Source organism: Manis pentadactyla, chromosome 7, assembly GCF_030020395.1.
Source record: "Manis pentadactyla isolate mManPen7 chromosome 7, mManPen7.hap1, whole genome shotgun sequence".
Taxonomy (NCBI): domain Eukaryota; kingdom Metazoa; phylum Chordata; class Mammalia; order Pholidota; family Manidae; genus Manis; species Manis pentadactyla.
In genome coordinates this window covers 55,495,381-55,515,917 of record NC_080025.1, presented here as the reverse complement: position 1 = coordinate 55,515,917, position 20,537 = coordinate 55,495,381, and the positions used below count along the sequence as shown (strand labels likewise).

Below are 20,537 nucleotides of genomic sequence, written 5' to 3'. Positions count from 1 at the left end.
AGCCACTATTAGGTGAACAGCACTGTGGGGTCACACCGAGACATACGCACTTCTAGTTTAAGGGTTTGTGGTCCAGTGGAGTGGGGAGATGAGATCTACATGTGTGAGAAAGTAACTTGCAGCCAGTGTGTGCCACTGGAGTTTGGTGTAGGCTGGGACAGCCAGGGAACCCCTCATGGAGGATGAGGAACTGATCAGGTTTTGAAGGCTAATAAGACCGAAAGAAGAAAGTTCATCTCTGGATGCACAGAGCATGCTCTGTGAAAGGCAAGTGGAGTGAATGGCTCAGGTTGTAGAAAACATAGGCCAGGGTATAAAGCTGGGATTTGATTCTAAAAGGCAATGAAAACTTCTAACAGTTTGGAAGAACAGCTGGGAGACTTATAACTGCAAATGTTAAGAGGCTGGCATTCCTTATGTACTATCTGGATTCAGGAAATAATGAAAAGGGAGAAATCCAGTCACAGAAGTGAGAGAATCAGGATACTTCATTTATCAAAGAAGGCAAGGAATGTCAAATGTGACAGGCAGTCAAAAAAATGCCAAAGAGGTTAGATGTGAAATATGTCATTAATTTAAGCTTTTTAATAAACTGCCAAGGGACATAAAAATGGATCCCTAAGCATTTAAGCATGGAAAAATACATGATAGGATGATGGCCTCCACACAGTATTTCATAAGATACCCATAGCAAATACCATTGGCTCTTTACTTATAAGCCATACCCCTTTTTTTCTTGCTAACAGAACACTGATTTTATTGAGGCGCTTACCTCTAAGGTAAGGTAAACATCAGTTAAATCCTGATCAGTCTGCCAGTCACAGTAGTCCCATCCCATTTGCCAGTGACAGTTACGCATGGGCAGGGGATGCACTGCTGGCCGCTGACAGGGAGGTGACTGCTCAAAGGCTGCTGGGAAAGATTCCCAGACTAGAAGAGTTAGAACAAAGGAATAGGTGTCTCTTCTTCAGTAGATATTACTGAGTCTTTATGTGATGTCTGGAACTTTGGCAGCCACCTTGTAACCCAGGAGGAGCTAGCCTGAGAACAAAGCTGATAGGCTTAAAATAGAGCAGAAAGGTGGGAAGTAGGTGGGTCCTAGAATCATGGAGCTATGCTGCTACTGAATGTCTTGTTATGTGATATAATACATATCTGTTTTGATTAATTCAATTTCCGTTGAAAGTTTTCTGTAACTTGAAGCCAAAACCATCCTTACTGATAGCATTCCAACTGTGACCAGCAATCCTTAGGAGCTGGATCACAAATTCTAGGGATTTTCTTTTTCTCTACAGAACACTAAGGTATACAGGTGTATAACCAGAGTTGTAATATCCTGTAAATAGTAAGTTTACAAAGCTTTGGGGACAATGTCAAAATAAACTCAACTTCTTTACGGCTCTGATGATGTGTGTGTGATCTCTAACAAATCCCAAATGCAGTTCTCACGGTGTATGCCTGCTTCCTTGATTTCCTACCTGGCGTGCCCCCCCAGAGGGGTCTGAATCTGTATGACATCAGATAAAGTTATCTACATACACTTACATAAGCTTCTTGAGACATGGAAACATTTCTTAACATGGAAATTTTTTTTTTTTTTTGGAAATGTTACCTTATTCACTGCCAGAGATTGATTGTTCTGAAATGCAGATTTGAATTATGGGCTCTGAAACACACTCTTCACAAAACAGTTTTACATTCTAAGATAGGAAGAAGGGTCTAAAAGTAAAATGAAAAAGTTCCTTACGGGTCAGAAAGTCTCTGATTTGCTTGATCAGGTCCCTCAGACCCTCATTGCTCTTGTCCACTTTTTCTTTGGTGGCGTTGGTTCTCAACAGAACATCTCGAGCATTCTGTTTTGCCTCATCTGCCCTCAGTTTGGCTTCAGAGACCTAAATATAAGGCATAGATTACCTGGGGAGCAACTTCACTCTTCCTAAAGCAGACCAGAATAATATATGTGGTCTAGAAAGTGATGTTGAAAAACTAAGCATTTGGAGTCACAATGTTTAGAATGTCTCCCATTCACCCATATTATATTCCTGTAAAGGCTCAAAGTATTCAGTGTACAGATTCCTGTACAGTATTCTTACATTTACAGGGCTAGCATATAAAACTTTTTCTAGCTGTTTTTAACTCCTCTGAAAGATTTGATGGCCTAGAAAATGTTCCTTAGCCTTTTTCTCAGACACCAGCATAAATACTTCAGCTAATATCACATGTGTCACTTTAGAAGAATATATGTTCAACTGCATAGGATTGAGTTTTTGTAGTGCAGCTGGATGTATTCATAACCCTGGACCCATGGTAAGTACGATGGTTATCTCAAATTGTCATGAGAAGAAAAGAAGATATTTAAAGGATTCTTGAATGAAAATCTCATCTATTCCCCTGACCTCACAAAAACTTGAACTTTCATACTTGATTGTGAAAGGCCCTGTTTATTTTAGTCAGCATTTAGAATTGAGTTCTCCCTTTCAGACCTTCCAGTCCGTAACTGGAAGCAAATAGCGAACCCTGGGGCTGTCCACTGAATTACCATCTTGGAGAGCTGCTCCACCTCCGCCAGGGCACTCAGGACATCTCGGTCAAAGTCCATGGCTTTCTGCCAGGCGCTGTGTGCCATGGAGACTAGACCACCACAGCCAGGCCCCCCACATTTCTTCTGTCCTTCGTCAGTTCTGCAGTTTGGGCCGCCACATTCGGTCTCGGAACAGGAGGCCCCTGGAGGCGTTCCACAGGTCTGCAAAGCCAAGGACCCGGCACAAGGGTTCAGAGAGAGAGTCCACGGCTGCAGTATAACAGCTGTGCAGGGCCTGGGTGGCCCCAGAGCGCGTGTAGGTGGTCCTCAGCAAGGGTGCTTGAAAACAGTGTTCAGGAGGGAGAGAGGAGCAGAGAGTTGAGGAACGAGCTAACCTCATTTCCAAGGAAACAATGATTTACAAGCCTTCCTCAACACCTTCTGCCCTAATAAACAGGAATACCATACGGGCTCTTGCAGGATGTGAACATCTGCTCTATCAAGTTGAAGTCTGTCAATTGAGAGCCAAAGAATGCTTTCCCTTTATTCTAACCAGTTGTGTTAAAAAAAAAAGTATCGAGACACTTCTTTAGACCTAACACCATGCTAACTGTTCTGGCAGACAGGGCGACTGACGTAAAAGGCCTCCTCTCCGGCCTTTCAGTAACTTCCCTTCTAGTTCGAAAGACAGGACCATCAGACAAAACAGCCAGGAATAGACGAGCGCAGCAGGTATGAAGGAAAGCAGACAGAGATTGCTGAGGACTAGTTGGGGAAGGATGGGTGGGCAATGGGATTTGAACAGGGGAATTTGGGGAGCATTGCAGATGAGAGAGGTGGAGAGAAAACTGTGAACAAAGGTGAATGTAACTTTTCCAAGTGAGCAACCCCCGATGGCCACCCCCACCCTTAGAATCCTTTTTTGTCCAGCTGAAACTTCCAAAGATCCAGGCTTGGCCATGGCATGCACACGCAAATTGAGGAATTACAAGTTTGCTGTATGATAGACAGGGCCAACCAGGAAGAAAATTGTATCTAGAGCTCTCCTTTTGTGGGAAACATCATACTGAAAAGGGGCAAAAGGGTTATTGAGGTGAAAAGCGGTTACTCCTAGGCACGGAAAAATGTTCTTTTTAAGTAGTTTTTGAATCAATACAATCAATTCTTTAGCCTCATAATTTTATAATTGTTATCCCATTATATCATAATAGTAGGCTGTCATGTATCTGGTTTACTAGACATAAAAAGCTTCAGAAAATAAAGTTTATTCTGCTATAGAAAAACATGAGCCTTAAAGGGAGCACAGACCTCAGGGATGCTCTCTATAAACAATCTGACGCCACACTAGAGGATCTGTTTTATTTCACCAGACGGGCAGGCACGAAGAAAACCAGCACGGGGCTAGCTAAATAGACACAAAGACAAATGAACTGAAGCTACTTTAAAAACACATAAAGGGACAAAAATCTCTTTCTACATAAGCAGCAGTATGGAAAGTCTAAAGGGAGTTGTCAAGGGTATTTAGCAAACATGTACAATGAGAGAACATTAGCAGCTGGCTAATCCCTGGGTATCTCCCCAGAGGGAAAAGCAAACACAGGGAGGGGCACCTGCTCGTGGCCACTGTGCCCACAGGCCACCCACAGCCAAGGGACCTTCTGTTGCAAAGCACAGCCTTTAGCCTGCTTAGCTGCTTTCATTTTAGTTTGGGAGATCTTGTGATTACTGGTTTGGAATAGATTTTGAAACAAAATTGAGAGAATTGGCATCTCATGCTTAAATACGTCTCCTATAGCAATTAACACGTTGCTCCAGGCCTCCATTTTTCTGTTAATGGTGACAGGAGACCTACTTACATTTCCACTAGATGCTATAAAATTTCATAATATAATGAAACTATAACCTCACAGGCATCAATTAAATTTGTCTATACGGTACAGACTGTTTTTGTCTATAAGCTGAAGAGGGAAGGTTAAGGAGGCAGGGAGGGAAGGGGGACTGTCATCCAGACACAGCTGTGATGAGTCTGAACCCCGGTCTTCCATGCACCTGCATTCCCCTTCTTTTACTGTTCCTACGTGCTTTCCACGCTGTGAGAACACCAGCCCCAGTCTGTAAGGATACCCTTTGCATTCTCCCAGAGCTGTCCTTCCATGAGCAATGATAAGGAAGCAAGAGGAAGACACAGGCTTAGTTTGTCCTTTTCTGGCCTTCTGCCTGATTTTCGTTAAACTCACTACTCCATTTAGCTCCAGAGTTACTTTTTAAAAGCTTCTGGAAAAGGAATCTACTTTCTAGGCTAGTCTCAGGGATCATCTTCACCAGGTAAAGTTACTGGAACAAAAGAACATTTTAACTAACACCCCTGGAAAAATTTCTTTTGCTCCCTTTAACTATTTTAGGAAGTCCCTCCTGAATGATTCTGAATTGCTCCACCGAGATGGACTTGACACTTCAAATCCAAAGTACAAAAGAAATGTCCACAATATAAAAAGGATCAAGTTTAAGTAAGTCATGGCGTCAGGACAACAGCATGGGAAAGTGGCCATGAGTCTTCGGTTGTGCCACAGAGAAACCGTTGGAAGGGGCAAGGCTGAAAACACACATGCTGCCGTTTTTAATCTGGCTTGGCCAGAGAGACCCATAGCTGGTCCAGACACCCAAGCCTGGGAATTTCACTCCTGCTGATTCATTTGCAAAGTGAACAATATTAAAGACAAAGCAGAGAGTTTTTTTCCTCGAACTGCACAATAGCCCTGAAGCCAAACCCTCAAACCTTACCATTTGGGCAGCTGCGGAAAGGTCTAGACTTTGTAGTTTTCCTGCCAGCTCATCCAGAAGACGGGCCTGCTCCTCTTGTTTTTCCCTGAACTGGGACTCTCGCTCCAACATCAAGTCTTCCACTCTGTCTCGAGTGAGAGCCGACTGCTCCACAGTGCTGTTGGAATCTGTGGTGGATGCGTTCACCCTCTCCTCTGCCTCTCGGGACATCTGGAAGTACTTGGTAATGCTGTCCAAGGCGCCTAGGGCAGGAAGTGGGATTGCCCACAGTTAATTCCCTGCGTCCAAGCTCATTGAGCAGTGTCCGTATTTGGTGTCGTCCAGCCCTGAATTTATTGTACGGCTTTGTTTTAAAATTTAAGGAATAAAATCTTTGTGAAGAAATGTAACTTTCCTCTCAGGATCAACGGAATATATTTTGTCCCATAAGCACCTACCCTGGCTCTGGAGGATGCCAAACATCTGGATGAAAAATTAAGTCAATCATGCAGATGGTGTTTCTGCACACAGGCAAGCATCCAGCTCTTTCTAAATAGCGGGTGTCAGGCAGCCTGGAGATTACATATCCAGATCATTTTCCCCTTTTCTCAGTCATTTAACTAGTTAGATCCACTCAAATGGCTAGGAGTATATAGTTAAAACAGCATGACATATTTTGGCTTTAAGGACCTAGTAAAAAAATAAGTGATCATGCATAGAACAGGAATGATAGGCTGATCTGACATAGTTCTACCTTTTGTTTTTGTGGGGGGTGGTCTATGGCATCAACGAATGAAGGATTTGCCAAAATTATTTCCTGACCAAGCAACATTCTTGAATATAAAAGGATTTGTAGAAATATCAATTTAATTCCTTAACTATTCAAAAGGGCCCCTTTCCGAGAAAAACCAAGGAGGTTATAACCAGTGAGAAGAGCCCAGGAAACAGATGCCCTCCTACCTAATGTAACCACAATGGCTGCTTGCTCCGTGGGCCCTCGGCTGTGCCTCTTAGCTCTGGGGTCACATTTATAAAAGGGGGATTTTCAATCCTCACTTCTGCCAGAGCCTCAATGAGAAAAAACTTCAAAATTGTTAGAAAGCACATGGTTTTTTTCTGCAAGTGCTGTACTAAAAGATTAGACAGTGTTAAGTCCATTGTCCAGGATCGCATAGTTACACAAAAAACGCTCACCCCGAATATCTGAGTTCTTGATAAATTCCAGCTGCTCAGCGAGCTCTTTCACTGTGTTCTCCAGGCTTTCTGCTTCTGTCTGTAGAGAGTCCAGTTCTCTGGCTGTGCTGTTACTTTGTGAGGCTGTGTCAGACAGTCTCACTTCTACTTGGGCCATCTTTTCTGTAACATCTTTGGTTAGCTTCCTGTAAAGGGACAGGGACATTTATCTAAGTAAAGGGAACCAAAGGGGAATTTTGAAATCTCATTTTTACACTTGCCACTAATATTGCATCCATTACTCTGGGATTTCAAACCAATTCAGTAATTTGTAACACATTATCTCTAAACTGTGCTTTTATTCTCTTTTATCATTAGTAGGAGAGACTGTATTAAATCTCACAAATTTTCTTTCTTCAAAGAAAGAAACACAGAAGCACCACTCAGTGGTGTTGTGGTGGATGGGCCATTTGAGGGATTCTGAATACCTGCTGTTAATATGAGCATAGGTCCAGTGAGTGGAGTTCCAGCCCTGTATGTAAGCATCCGCAAGCCCATGCAACCCCACAGACTCAAAAGACATAAGCGACTCCAGTGTAGAAGTATGCCTCCCAGCCACCAGGCAAAAATGCTCTTATCTGAATCTCAGGGATCTGCGTCAAGATGGGACATGCAGACAGGAAGCCCCACAGCCGCTAGGAAGGCAACAGCTGCCACCAAAGAGTTTGTCACACACTGATCCCTTCCAGCACAGTCCCATTCAAGGGAGCCTCCTGCCAACAAGCAACATTTTTTTTTTTCCATAAGAAAGAAGGTATTATCTACTGAGAATGGAATGTGATAAACATTGAGCTTTCACAATATTTCATTTGGAATCTAAACCCAGCTGCATTTTGTTCTGTATCTTCCTAACTCCAAAGCTGTCTTTTAGGCATCTACTTGTGTATTATTTGTATATATGCAGTGTACATCTGTGTATATATCACAAAGAAAGTAATATTTGAGAAGACCTTAGCTCTGCCAATTACCATGTCACCTAATTGAGTATAATTGTCTTCTCAGGGATAGAACAGTTAGTATAAAAATTTGGGACAATGTAGAGATGCTGAAAGGCTGGGGGCCCATTAGAAAAATGATATTTAAGGATGAAATAATCCTGACCCACCTCAAAGAAAAAGTACTTAAAAGGATCTGTAGGTGAAGTTACATTTTATAAACCCAGTGACTTTTTTCCTGAGGCTCTTAGAATACAGTTTCTCTTTCCAGTACTTTTATTAATCTGTTGATTCACAGAAGGCCTTCATTTCTTCTTAGGTCTCATACAATGTTACAGTTTTAAAAATACCAGATCTAACATATATTTCTAAACGGTGCCACTTTGGGTCCTGAGATACGCATCGTTGGATATTGTGTTGAAAAAGATGAATGAAACTAGTTTTTCTGAGATGATTACAATCTATCTGATTAGATGAGTAGTGAGGGCAGACACCAAATTGTCTGAGGAATGTAATCTTGCTTCCCGCAGGCTCTCCAACAACACCAGATTTTTTTGTTCTCTCTTTAGGTACGTGAGACCAAGGCCAAGAATCATCTCCTAAAGGGCTTACCTCAGCCTTCCGAAACCTGTCCCTGCCATGTGGTAGGCGGCTAAGCAGCACAACAGTCTTTTTCATGAGGTAGAATTCCTCATGAAATATATTATTGCCTCACCTCAGACATTTCCGAAACACCCTGGTCTGTCACATGGTCTTGGGCACAAAACCTGAGGCTTGATTGACATCAAGGAACCAGTTACTTTAAATCTAGAAGGTCTAGACAGGACCTTCTACAAGGTCCTTGAGATTGGCAGCTGTTCCTCTCCTGCTTCTCACATTCAGCCTTGAGATGAAAAGTCCATCCGGCTTCTTATGGAAGCTGATTAAAGTCCCATCCTACAAATAACTGTAGTTCTGTCACAGTGTAAAAATCACCTCAACCTTCAGGATTTGAAACACTCCCCTTGCTTATGCCAAACAGTGAGTCTGCTATAAAAAACCATAGCATTTTGGGAAACAAATACTTCATACACTTTCCTGATTTTGTGCTTTGGCCTAGAGCTTCTTGTGCTGTGTTTCTGAGTCCTTTTTGGGAAAGGTAGTTGGAGTGTTTGAGAGCAGGAGAGAGAAGGCTAATGGTAGACAGATGATTCAGCATCAGCCAGCTTAATTTACCTGCCTCAGCGGCAAGAGCTGCATCATCCAGTCAGGAAGAGGATCACCCGGAGAAGGGCCAACGAGAATTTTTCTTTATAAAGAATTTGTTTTAATTAGAAGAACGAAACACTGCTCTAGCAGACCAACAGCTAAGCAGCGGAAATAACTTGGAAACAAGTGTCTTATTTGTGGGGATGGAATGTCCTTGGTGGTAGCAAAACATACAGTAACAACCATCTGCACTTATAATGCTTCTCCTTTGTTACTCTGTAAGTAAAGGCAAATATTATCTTCCCCACCTCCCCAGAAGAGAAAAGAGAGGCTCAGGAATCAGTGAGTCACTCAGGCTCACAGCCCAGCAACTACCCATGCTGCAACTCAGTGATGGGCACTTTGTCTCCAAAGTCAGTGTTCTTGCCGCCTATCGCCCTAGAGCACCAGAGCACTGAATATACGTGCACACGTTCTGTCTTCCAGCCTCCACAATTGTGGTCCCCAGGGATGTGCCGGGGTTCACTTCCCAAGTGCCCGGCATCTGTTGTCACTCACAGGACTGGCCACACCTCCCAGTGGAAGCCTTGTGCCAGCCAGGGCACCTCTGCTGTGTGTTCATCAAGTTGGAACAATATAGTAAGCTGTTAATCTGGCTCATTAATTACTTACTCGTGTTTTAATTACTTACTCGGCTTCCTCAAAGAGATTCCCGATGTTTTTCAGTGGCTCCGCGGCTGGGCTCTGGGCCAGGATGTCTCTGATCTCATTGACCTTCTTCTCCACGGAGTCCACAGTCTCCCGGTAAGGCCCGATCACACCACTGATCTTCAAGACCTTGGCTTTCTCCAGAAACTTCTGGGTCCTGTTGGTCAACTCAGCAACAATCACGTCCCACAGAGCAAAGCACTGGTGGCAGGGGGTGCAGTCGGGGAAGACCCCAGAGTACCCTCGTGTGCACTTGTCACAGCGTGGGCCCTCGACGCCCTCCACGCAGACACACCAGCCAGTGGACTGGTCACACTGCAGCGTCTCAATGCCCCTGGGATCGCAGTCACAGGCTGGAAGGGAAGCAGCAACACTTGCTGATCTACTTGATCACAAACTGGTCCCTGTCACAGTGGGAAGGTGTCAACCGTCAATGACAACTTACCAACGGCCCCTGCAGACTGCAGCACCTTCTCCAGCACGCATTACCTCAACCCTTGCTAACACTTCTTAGTGATAAGAGTAATACCTTCTTTTTAAGTTAACACTTCCTGTGCCCGGCCCTGTAAATATGGTTTCCAGGTTTCTCGTTTAACCCTCACCTGTCTTGGCCCTCATGAGACAGGTGTTATGATCCTACTTTACAGGGTGGGGACTGCGGGTTAGAGAGATTTCATGCCCTGCTACTCCTAGTCTTACAGTGAGGCGCGGCCCAGCCAGGATTCCAGCTCAGCACTTGGCAGCTGGAGTCTGTCTCTTAGGCTCTGTCCTTTGCTTGGCCTCCCTCTTACTTGGACTTCCCCACAGGCCCCATCAACACAGACAGTTCAGGTGGTATCCTTGTGACTTGAGGCAACTGGCCTCAGATATAACACTAATGAGCAGCTCCTGGTACACCTCATCCAGCCTGATCACAAAACAACCATGAAACTTGGTGAGTCTGATAAAAAGAAAAGTGAGAAAGAAGTCACAGGAATTCTAAGCATCTAGCGTGAGGGTTTTCAGCTAAGTCTCATCTGACTCGTGGGTGTCTGCCATCTTGGCAGCCACCCCTGGCACGGAGAACACAGGCTCATAACATGTCAGAAGTGTCAGACGGGCTCTGAGGAGCCATTCAGTCCCCACCTTTCGCTGGCCCAAGACAGGTTGCATCTTAGGCAGAACCAACAGGTACAGGGTAAAGGCAGCATTCCTGGCCTCTGGACAGTGGCTGAATTTACTTAGCACAGTGCCTAAGCCCCTGAGCCCACACTCTGTGCCCCAGATCTCAGGGGACTAACTCATTTTATATCAATACTTGACATTTCACAGGATTTGTATAGTGTTTAGGGACAAAAGACCTAACACTTATCTTATCTCTGGCCTTAAATCCTGTCTGCAAAAAAGGTGGGGGATTAAAAAAAAATTAAAATATAAAAACCAAAACAAATACATTATCTTCTTACCCTAAGTAGACAGAGGACTCCGAGGGCAGGGGTACAGCTTAAACCACCTTCCCATTCTCAGCACTGAGCCCAGGGTAACTTGCAAACAGACCTCAACTGTCTTTGCCAAACAGGTCTAACCTCATTTTTGGTACAGGCACCCAAGGGCCATTTACACACCTGTGTAAAACAAAATATTCCTGAAAAAGCAATTTCAACTGTGCAAAGCCCAATAGGTTCATACTGTCAGATGTCACTATAAAATTTTCATGGGCCAATAGTTGCCATTTGCCTCTGAAAGACTTTCTGATGAAACATCTTCCAGAACCAGTTGCACTGATGGTCCTGCGAACTGCTCAGGACACCTCGATCCTCTTCAACCAGAGGGCCGTCTGTGGCCGGTACCCATCACCTGGCCCTCCCCACATACTACCTCCCATCGCTGTTTGTCCATCACTGCCTTTGCTGACCGGCTCCTGAGCAGCAGGGCTGAGGCGTGCCGCATTTCGGTGAGAGCACAGGTCGCAGGGCTCAGGCTGCCTGGGTGTGGACCTGCCTTCCCCACACCCCGGCCATGCCACTCTGGGCAGTGAGGAAACTGAGTCACGGCCTCACATCTGTATAAAGGGGTGATGAGTATACCTACCTCACAGGATTGCTTCCAAGAGAAAGTAACTTAATTCCAAGTGCTTAGAGGAATGTCTAGCTCATAGTAAGCACTGAAGTAAGTCTGGTGGCCACCTGCTCAGGGTGCAGCCCTCTCACACTTCCACTGGAGAATCAAAAAGTGGTGTGCCTCATGTTTATCTCTGTATATTTGCCCATAACACCATGATTAGTCAAAAACGTGAAGTCGGTATATTCTAGTCCTCAATCTTTAGGATTTAAAAACAAAACAGCATTCCCTTGGTGCCTGGGTTTTCAAAACTAGCTTTTTTCCCCAGTAAGCAGATTGTTTCATTCCAGGCACTTTAGGCATGTTTCACGTTTCCCATGTTCTCCTGGGACAACTCATGAATTAGGAAGCAGTCCAGGCAAGCTGCAGATAACTGGAGGTGTGTTCCCTCAGCCACTCATTCTAGATGTTCCTGGAAGTAAGGGTTCCATGATCAAGTAAGTTCAGGAAATACTACATCCTCCTCCTGAAAACCCTAAGCCAGCATCAGCATATTAAAGACTCAGAGGCGGCTTTTCTGCAGGGAAAACCTTCCCATCACTTTTACCCAGTCGTATCCTAAACTCACTTGATTGTTGGGTCTTTTTCTCGTAGAAGAACTAGTGACATCCCAGAGAGATCAGGGTTGAGAAAACCACCGCCTTCACCCGTTTGCCAGGAGATGCTGACCTTGAGCACCACCAGATCACGTCCTGAGGTGTACGGACCATTATTTTCCCACCTGTCCTACCTTCCTTGTGTACAGTAATGTGTGTGGAGGGATGACAGAGAGAGCGTGTTCACCCTTCACAGGGTGGAGCTGGGCAGAGTCCTGACTTTGGAAGGTGATGCACAAACCTAAGGACCTATGTAAACAGAGGAATAAACACTGCCATTTGTAATAGGTGGAGTCACTGTGTCTGCCCCTGCCCTGCAGGCCCCAGCAGGTGGTCCTACCAGGGGCCCTGGTGTCCCCTGACACCTGTGCCTATGCTACGGGCTCCCTTGGGCTTCAGACAACTGAGGCAGATGTACTTGCTTTTAGTGTGCTCAGAAAATGACTTCTTCCCCATAAATAATGCAAAGGTATGGGTTAGTTCAGTCCTAGAGAGGTCTGTACTTGATTTATGCTTGGAGCAAGGGATGTGTGCATGTGTTGAATTTATTCTTAATCCTTAATAAATTTTCATTTATTTCACTGGTAAAGGCTTGTCTTGCTCTCAAGGGCATCTTTAAGTGGGAAAACACAGGCCCCAAACTATAGGATTTAAGAAGCACATGCACTCCTGTGAAGGCTCCCCTCCTCGACTGGGGGTGTGGGTGCTATGCAGGCCCCTCCGAAGGGCCCTCTCCAGAGGACAAGGACCAGCTCAGCTGAACTGACCAACATTCCTATCCTCCAGTTGCAAACGGTCAGATTTCACAGATGTCTGGACTGCAGTTTCATCACTGAAAAAGCCAATTCTGAACTTTGGAAGGGCACCAAATCACTAAAATGCATCAGATTTTAATTCCGACCCAAAGCTGTGAAACTGCTAACGTTTCTGTAGACATATGCTTCCTTCCCTGCCTGCCTATTGAGTTTCCAGAATGCCTTCTGGAGTGGGGTCACCTGGGAGGCAGGCACTAGAAGGCCCACATTTATGGACTTGTTAAAAGATGCCCCTACAAGTATTTTCAGCTGATGCAGAGAGGCTGGCTCTTGCCTGACAATTTAAAACTTAATGGACAGTAAAATTATGAAAGACTCTTCAATCATTGTGCACATGCCCTGGGACCTAAACATTAGGAACTAACCGTGCATCCTGTCTCTGACAAGTCCCAGTGGGTTTTCTCCTCTCTTAAGAGAAAGGGACAGGAATCTGGGAAGACCTGCAGATCAGCATCACTTTAAGATGTGGGACTATTGGCAGAAGATCAAAAGCTTTCTCTGGGAAAGGAGAGTACATATAGATTATGGCGCCTGATCTTTAAGATGAACAAATCATGAAGGTGAAAACAGCATTTTAAAAATGAGACAGTAACCACTTTAAGGAGCCACAGAATTCCATTTGCATCTTGTAAATACATCCTCGGTTATGTGGTCAGTGGGTTTCCTCTATTTTTTTTGAGCTTTCTCATTTAAAACATGATCTTTAAGAGGCAGGTAAATGAAGGAAATTACACCTATTTTAGAGACCTTGAGGCCTAGAGGAAAGCACTAGCATGTCAGTGCCAGAATGGGAAGCATTAGCCTAGTACCCTTGATAAAGTAGGTGTAACTTTCTCCTCTTGACTTCCCTCTCCTCCTCCAGATCTCCTCTGCCCATGAAAGAAAATACCTGCTCACCTGGTTGGCATTCAAGGCTTTTAACAATGCGATGCCATAGTCTCCCCATAGCTCTCCAGTGGGACAGTCCCCCCATCCCCATAGCCTTGCTGCTACAGGTCGTCCTTATTGTCCTTTAGCCAGGACAATATTTTCCTCTCTAAACAGCTGTCACTGGGGGCCCACCAGGCCTGCAGAAAGTGCAGAGATACTGGGCCACTCAGGCTGGCTTCAGATCCCTTGCTCGTGGCTTGTCTTTGAACAAGTCACTTAACTTCTCTGAGCCTGAGATTTCTGAGCTGTGAAATGGAGATTATGCTTAACCTCATGGGTTTTTTGTTTTAAGGGTAAAATCAAGAATAGGCACATACTATCCCTAAAAGTGCTCAGCACATAGCAGATTCCTTGTAAATAACCTTTTCCATGAAGCCATATCTCCAGTTTCTACTGGTCTTGCCCTTCGGACAGTTGAAAAGGTCAGCGCCCCCTCTTCCTGCCTCCCGCGTCATGTCCTAAACGCGCCGTTCCCCAAGTCGCCAGTGACACGTCCCACACAGACAGCAGCTCTTCCTGCTGCCTCCCCTCCCCAGCAGGGCTCTGCCTTGGACCGAGAAAGTGCTCTATCCTAAAACCAGGTCACAGGGCTATTGTTTTCTGTCATGGTCCCTGGGTCCTCAGGGTAACATGGGTCTCCAGGATTTGCTATTACGCCAAAAGGTTTATTGGTACTTTTCTACCTAGGCATTTCTATTACTGTAAAGGAAATTTAAATACTTTTTAATCTCTTAAACATATTTTTTTTACAATTTTGTTTATTAAGGTATTATTGATATATACTCTTATGAAGGTTTCACATGAAAAACAATGTGGTTACTACATTCACCCATATTATCAAGTCTCCACCCCATACCCCATTGCAGTCACTGCCCATCAGTGTAGTAAGATGGCACAGAGTCACTACTTATCTTCTCTGTGCTACACTGTCTTCCCCATGATCCCCCGCACCATGTGTGCCAATCATAATAGCCCTCAATCCCCTTCTCCCTCCTTCTACACCCGCCCTCCCCTACCCCTCCCCTTTGGTAACTGCTAGTCTCTTGGAGTTTCTGAGTCTGCTGCTGTTAAACATGATTTTAAAAAAAAATTCTCTACCCTCAGCCTCACCTTTTTTTGGTCTTGATAATATAACTTTGGTTTTGGAATGAAAGTTGGAGAATGAGTATATTTTCACCTGTAAAAATGAGCTCACTGTATGGTCCAGGGGTTAGCCCACCTTTTATATAAAGACCCACATGGTAAATATTTAGGCTTTGCAGGCCCCATAGGCTCTGTCACGACTACTCAGTTCCAGCACAACAGCACAAAGGCACCCCAGACAATATGTGAACAGTCAGGCAGGGCTATGCCGCAATTAAAACTTTACCCACACAGGCAGTGAGCTGGACTTGGCACCTGGGCTGCAGTTGGCCTACCTCTAGTCTAGCCGTCAGGGCACACACATTCCATGATTTGGATTATGTGAGACAAACCTCCCTTCTACTAACAAAAGTATTTGTGGTTCTGTAAAGACTCAAGTTAAATCTGATTTCCTGAGTTACATTAGAAATAAAAAAAATAAGATGGGTAACTGTAAATGAATCCCAGCCTGAGAAAGGACCACAGCATTCTAAAATGAATATCTGAGTAAAGGAATGTGGTTAGTTTTTCTACTAAAAACAATTTGAAATGAGAAGCAAGCACAACGGGAAAATGGCCCCTACGCATAGCAGCTCACCTATGCCCTGCATTTCCAGTTCCCTGAGTTTAAGAGACACTGGCCTTTTCCAAAAGCCAGAGGCCCTCCCTTTGCTATCTATGAGTCAACAGGAAGATTTCTCACGTGACCTTTGACCCCGAGGGGAACAACGCAGACCTCCGAGCCGAGGTTTTCTCCCCACGTTCCCCGGTGGGCGGGTGAGAGTCTCCCTCCAGCCCAGCACAGTGGTGGGCTTGTTCTGACTTGGCCCCACTGGCCAGGAGCCCAACCCGCCTGGACAATAGGAACATTCAACAATTTATAAGTTTGAGGCTCAACTAATTTGTCCTTGACATAACTCCATTTTTTTCCCTAAGGAGAATACTTAGCTATGACCTAAGACTTTCTATAAGCATATTGTTTATGAAGTGGCACCAGAAAGTCTAAATTTGCACATCATTCAACAGAAAGATTTGCACTTGAAGCCTGTTTGGCCATGAATTACGTAATTTGGGAAAAGTCACATTTGTTCCCCATAGCTGCATCTGATTTTGAATGACACTTGGTCCTGTCCCTACTAGTCACGGGACCCTGTCCCTTGTGGTTCTTGTCCTCCCATTTCCATCTGTGACTATGTCCCAGGACGTCTAGAGCCCTGAGCTCTGTGTGCGTCTGTGCGGAGGCCCCTGCCCCCGTCAGGGCACACTGGTCCTGCTCCCCCACTGGGAGAGCGCCAGCTGGCTCACTCCAGGGCGCTTTGCGGTGTAGGCTTCCTCCACAGAGTGTCGAAAGCATCTGCGTCCCAACAGTTTTGTATGTAATGGGCCGACCTTCTGAATAAAACGAGCAAAGAAATTGGTGGTCACTGGTGCCATGGATGTCACTCTTTGCAAAGTTTCTAAAACATGACCTAATTTTTGACCTAAACAAGTTGATACTGTTCCTATAATCCACAATTTCTCTGGCAGATTTAGAGTTGAAAGTTCAAAGATACAAACAAGGGTGAGGGGTAAAGTTCTGAGTAGTAAATGAACAATTCTCTGATTGACTCTGACTCCAGCTAATGGGCTTTTCGTGCTAACAAAGCTCAGATGGAGCAAAAGGTCGGAAAGCTTCGGCAGGCTGCGCTGTTTCACCGATGACACATGCTGACAGAATCAGGCCATCAGCAATGACGGAACCATTATCTGGAGAAAATCAAGCCCTCAGGGCATTACAAGATGTAGGAATTTAACACAATAGTGATTAGAGCCCTGGAAAAATCAGATTTCAAGCAGGACCTTACCTGCAGGAGACATTCTTGGAGCAAGTCATCCACTGAATGTCCCAGACCTTCTAATGGAAGTGAGAAAACCAGACCCCACTAATGACCCACATCTGGATGGAAGAATGATGAACAGAAAGTACTTGTTTCTCATCACTGCGATCCCAATCGCCTCTGTGGAACAAACCTGAATCTAATCTAGGATGCTGGTACAAGCCCTTCTGGCCGAGCCTCCACTGAAAACCCAAATCATATGCCATTTGTTTCTGATCTTGTTCCCTGTTCGAAGTTTTCCTGCTGTTAAGGAACAGACAGGTCGACTCTGAAGGACCCACAGTCTCTCGGTTTCCGACCTCTGATAGAAGAGGATGAGTGAACGGCTGACTTGAAGATCTGTATTATTTCTTGCCACAGTAATAGCCAAAAAAGAAAAGGCCATTTTTAATTTAGAGTCCAGGACTTAGACCTAGGACTTCAGATATGTAATAAAGAAACTATGTCGAAGAGCAAAGAAACTACAGAAGACATTTATCCATAGTTACCTAAAATAAAACATAAGGAAGAGAAAAGCCCAAGCAGGAAAGAACAAGTAGGAAAAGAGACTAGCGATAGTCTATTACAGTCCTTCCATAAATGGTTTTATTTTAAAATCTGAAATACTTGGCAGGAAATTTAAAAATTGCAGCAGCATAAATTATGCAATCCTCATGATTCACATGATTTCAACAAGCTTTTGTTCTTCAGAAAATGCCATTTTCTCTCCCAGTCTGTGTTATTGTAAGGCTAAGTGGCTTTGGGATTTAGTCACATCTAACAGACCTGGAGCGCCTGTTACCTGTTCCTCTGTTGGGCATGAGGGTGCCAGGACATCGCCCTCTGGTTGCCACTGGTGGGGACATCACACTAATAAAGCACATGCACCCAGGGCTTTAACCATCAGCAGAATCTACCTGACACACTGGAACTGAATGATCTTACCAGAACAACCATTTAGCTCTGTGTGTGCTGAAAAGGAAGCTGGTCACAATTACTGTTCAGAGGGGAGAAAAAGTCAGTTTGCAGAAATATTTGGCTAACCCGAGCCTGTTTCGGTTACAAGCATTAAAAAAGCAATCCTGTGTCTATCTGTGGTGTGTTCATGCCTTTGCCTGTGTGGAGACAAGCAGATGATGATACCTCTGGGGAAGGAGCTGGAAGTAAGCAGGTCCACTTTTTAGTAACCACCCTTGTACAGCACTGGGTTTTTTGTTAGAGTCTTTTTAAAAAATAATGAGCATTAATGTCTTCTGTCACTAGCGTTTTTATGGACAACTTAACTCACAGTGCACTTTAGAGTTCCCACAAAGCTCCTGCAGACTGTGCCCCCCCCACTCTGAGGGAGCCGCTGCGCCCAGACGCCCAGCTCACCTCGGCACTCCAGGTTGGGATCCCCCCAGAAGAGCTCCTGGCACTCGCTGCAGGTGCGGCCTCCGAAGCCGGGCATGCACTGGCACTGCCCTGTGAACTGCAGCCAGAAAACAGACCCAGGTCACACGGGCTGCCGGGCAGAAGCCAAGCCTACATTTTCTTTCTTAGCCGCTGTTAGGGGAGGTGGCACTGAACCATCTGCCTGAAAAGGCCCCCACTCCCTGTCCCAGAGAGGGCCTCTCACTTGGATCTTGGGTACTAAGGGCCCCATGCCAGCGCCTGCTAACTGCTCTTCTGCAGCAGAGGTTGGAAGGGCCTGAGCACATTACACTAGGCCTACACGTCTGGTTACTCTTCTCCTCGCAAACCACTAACAAGCCCAGGCCACCTGTGCCTTGCCTGCCGGGGAGCACCTCCCTCTGAGCGTCAGGAAACAGGAACCCTCACAACAATGTGGCAATTTGGTTCCTTTCAGGTTGCACAGCTCAGAACAGTCTGATCTGGCGCTGGTACTGAGACAGCGCACCCGTGTGCTGTCAGCATGAGGCTGCACCTGTGGCTGGGCCCGGCGCTGAAATGCTGCAGTGCATCAGATGGGGCCTCTGCAGGGTTACAAAGTCCCAGCCGAGGGGGATGTCCTGTCCACAAGCCAGGGCAGGTGTCCAGTCTGTGCCATGCTATAAAGCGGGGGCCCTGGTGCAAGGCTGTGACCTCAGCAGCAGTGCCTTTCTCTAACTGGGGCAAAGCCACCAAATAGCTGTAGCCTGGACCCTGAAGGGCATTGTTACTTCTGCCAGGATGGTCCCGCCCCTGCCGCAGTGCCTCACCTCATTACAAGCCGGCCCGAAGGAATGGGCAGCATCGCAGCTGCACGGGTCACACCCAGTCCCGCTGGCCAGCTGCCAGGTATTGGGCGCACAGCGGTCACAGTTCTGCCCAACCACATTAGGAAGACACAAGCACTGGCCGGTGGCTTTATCACACTGGCAGTCCGAGCCATTACAGTGCTCCTGCACAGTGCCCAGGTAATTGCAGACACACTCTGAAAAAGAACAGTGCGATCAGAGTTACTTATACAGTCACATTCCTGAAATACACGGACAGTGCGAAAGGGGGTTTCACCCAAATGGCTAACATTTTCCCTCTCCAGATTTTGACCTGGAAACTCAAACAAGCAGGGAAAGGAATGGAGGTGATAGACACTAAGACTAAGACTGTTGTTCTTCAGCTGTTCTTATGATGTTCTACATCATAAGATTTCTGACATATGTCAGACATCAGTTCTGACATTTCCCAGGTTAGACAGGCAAAATGTGCCATTGTGCCCGAGAGTATTTTTCAAATACTCAGATTTAATAAGGTGCTGGGGAATCATTTTACAATTGAGGATTTAACTGGAAATAATAAAGAATATGCCTCAGGGGTTGAGATATCTAATGATTTTAAACTCTTGGCAGGGAATCGCAGTAACGAACTGTCTGACTTAGCAGGTAGAAGCCCTTTAAGCTAGTAAGGCTTTGAGGAATCCAGTCCCACTGGTCCTCACATTCCACACACATTTGTATAAACACAGACAGGCCTGGGGTGTGCAGCAGCAGGAAATGCTCGCCGATCCCCATGAGAGAGAAATAATGAGTTCTCAGAGAGACATCTGAGATGTTACTTCTCTCTCCTCCATGAGCTGGAAGGCTGTCTCCGTCAGGGACACGAGGCAAGGTGTGGACCAGAGTGGGCATTAGCATCTGTATGCGCCAGCCAAGCAGCAAGTTCATGGGCAGAACATAAAACCAATGTGCTTTATTAGATGGCATTTAGCATGGTGACAGCTATATCGTTTTCCCCATTGGTGGCCTCTCTCAGGCACTGAGACACATCCTGAGACTTCTGTCAAGAAAAGACAAGATCAGTCTCATCTTTCTTTTGTCAAAAATGAAATTTTACCTCTCTGACCAAGTGTTTTCCCAAGTGAAATAGACTCCCACAGTAAAGTGCCCTGATGATGGAGAAGGAAGGGAAGTCATCCCAACGAGTGGGCTGACCCCATCCACCTCTTACTTCGACAGGCCTGCTGGAGGGCATCTCCGTAGTACCCGAATCGGCAGAGCTGGCACTGCTCCCCTTCCGTGTGGTACAGGCACTTGACGCACCGCCCACTCTCCTTGTCACAGGCCTCCGGGTCAGTCGTGTCGATGTTGTGGTGACACTGGCAAGGCTGACACGTACCCCCGACGTCTGAGGGGTTGCCAAAGAAGCCTGCGGCACAGTCTTCACACCTGGAGCCTGTTGTCCAATATAAGCAAGCACAGTGCCTGTGGCCTGGTGTCAGGGCGGCCAAGTCCCGGACAGCTGCCAACCCAGGCAGCTGGTGCCCCTCACACTGCTAGCTTCTGAACCTGGGA

The 20,537-nt window shown here is 45.7% G+C and overlaps 1 protein-coding gene across 1 annotated transcript in view; it reads right to left on the bottom strand.

Moving 5' to 3' along the window:
• The window catches only part of LAMB1 (laminin subunit beta 1), a 67,517-nt gene that overhangs the window by 5,215 nt on the left and 41,765 nt on the right, over positions 1–20,537 (bottom strand). Inside the window, exons 22-29 of the mRNA XM_057504404.1 lie at positions 20,194–20,418; positions 18,966–19,180; positions 18,139–18,235; positions 9,329–9,698; positions 6,476–6,660; positions 5,303–5,544; positions 2,540–2,743; positions 1,748–1,892 (exon numbers count right to left, since the gene is read on the bottom strand). Of these exons, the coding sequence (XP_057360387.1) occupies positions 1,748–1,892; positions 2,540–2,743; positions 5,303–5,544; positions 6,476–6,660; positions 9,329–9,698; positions 18,139–18,235; positions 18,966–19,180; positions 20,194–20,418 (1,683 nt within the window). The remainder of the gene's footprint in view (positions 1–1,747; positions 1,893–2,539; positions 2,744–5,302; positions 5,545–6,475; positions 6,661–9,328; positions 9,699–18,138; positions 18,236–18,965; positions 19,181–20,193; positions 20,419–20,537) is intronic.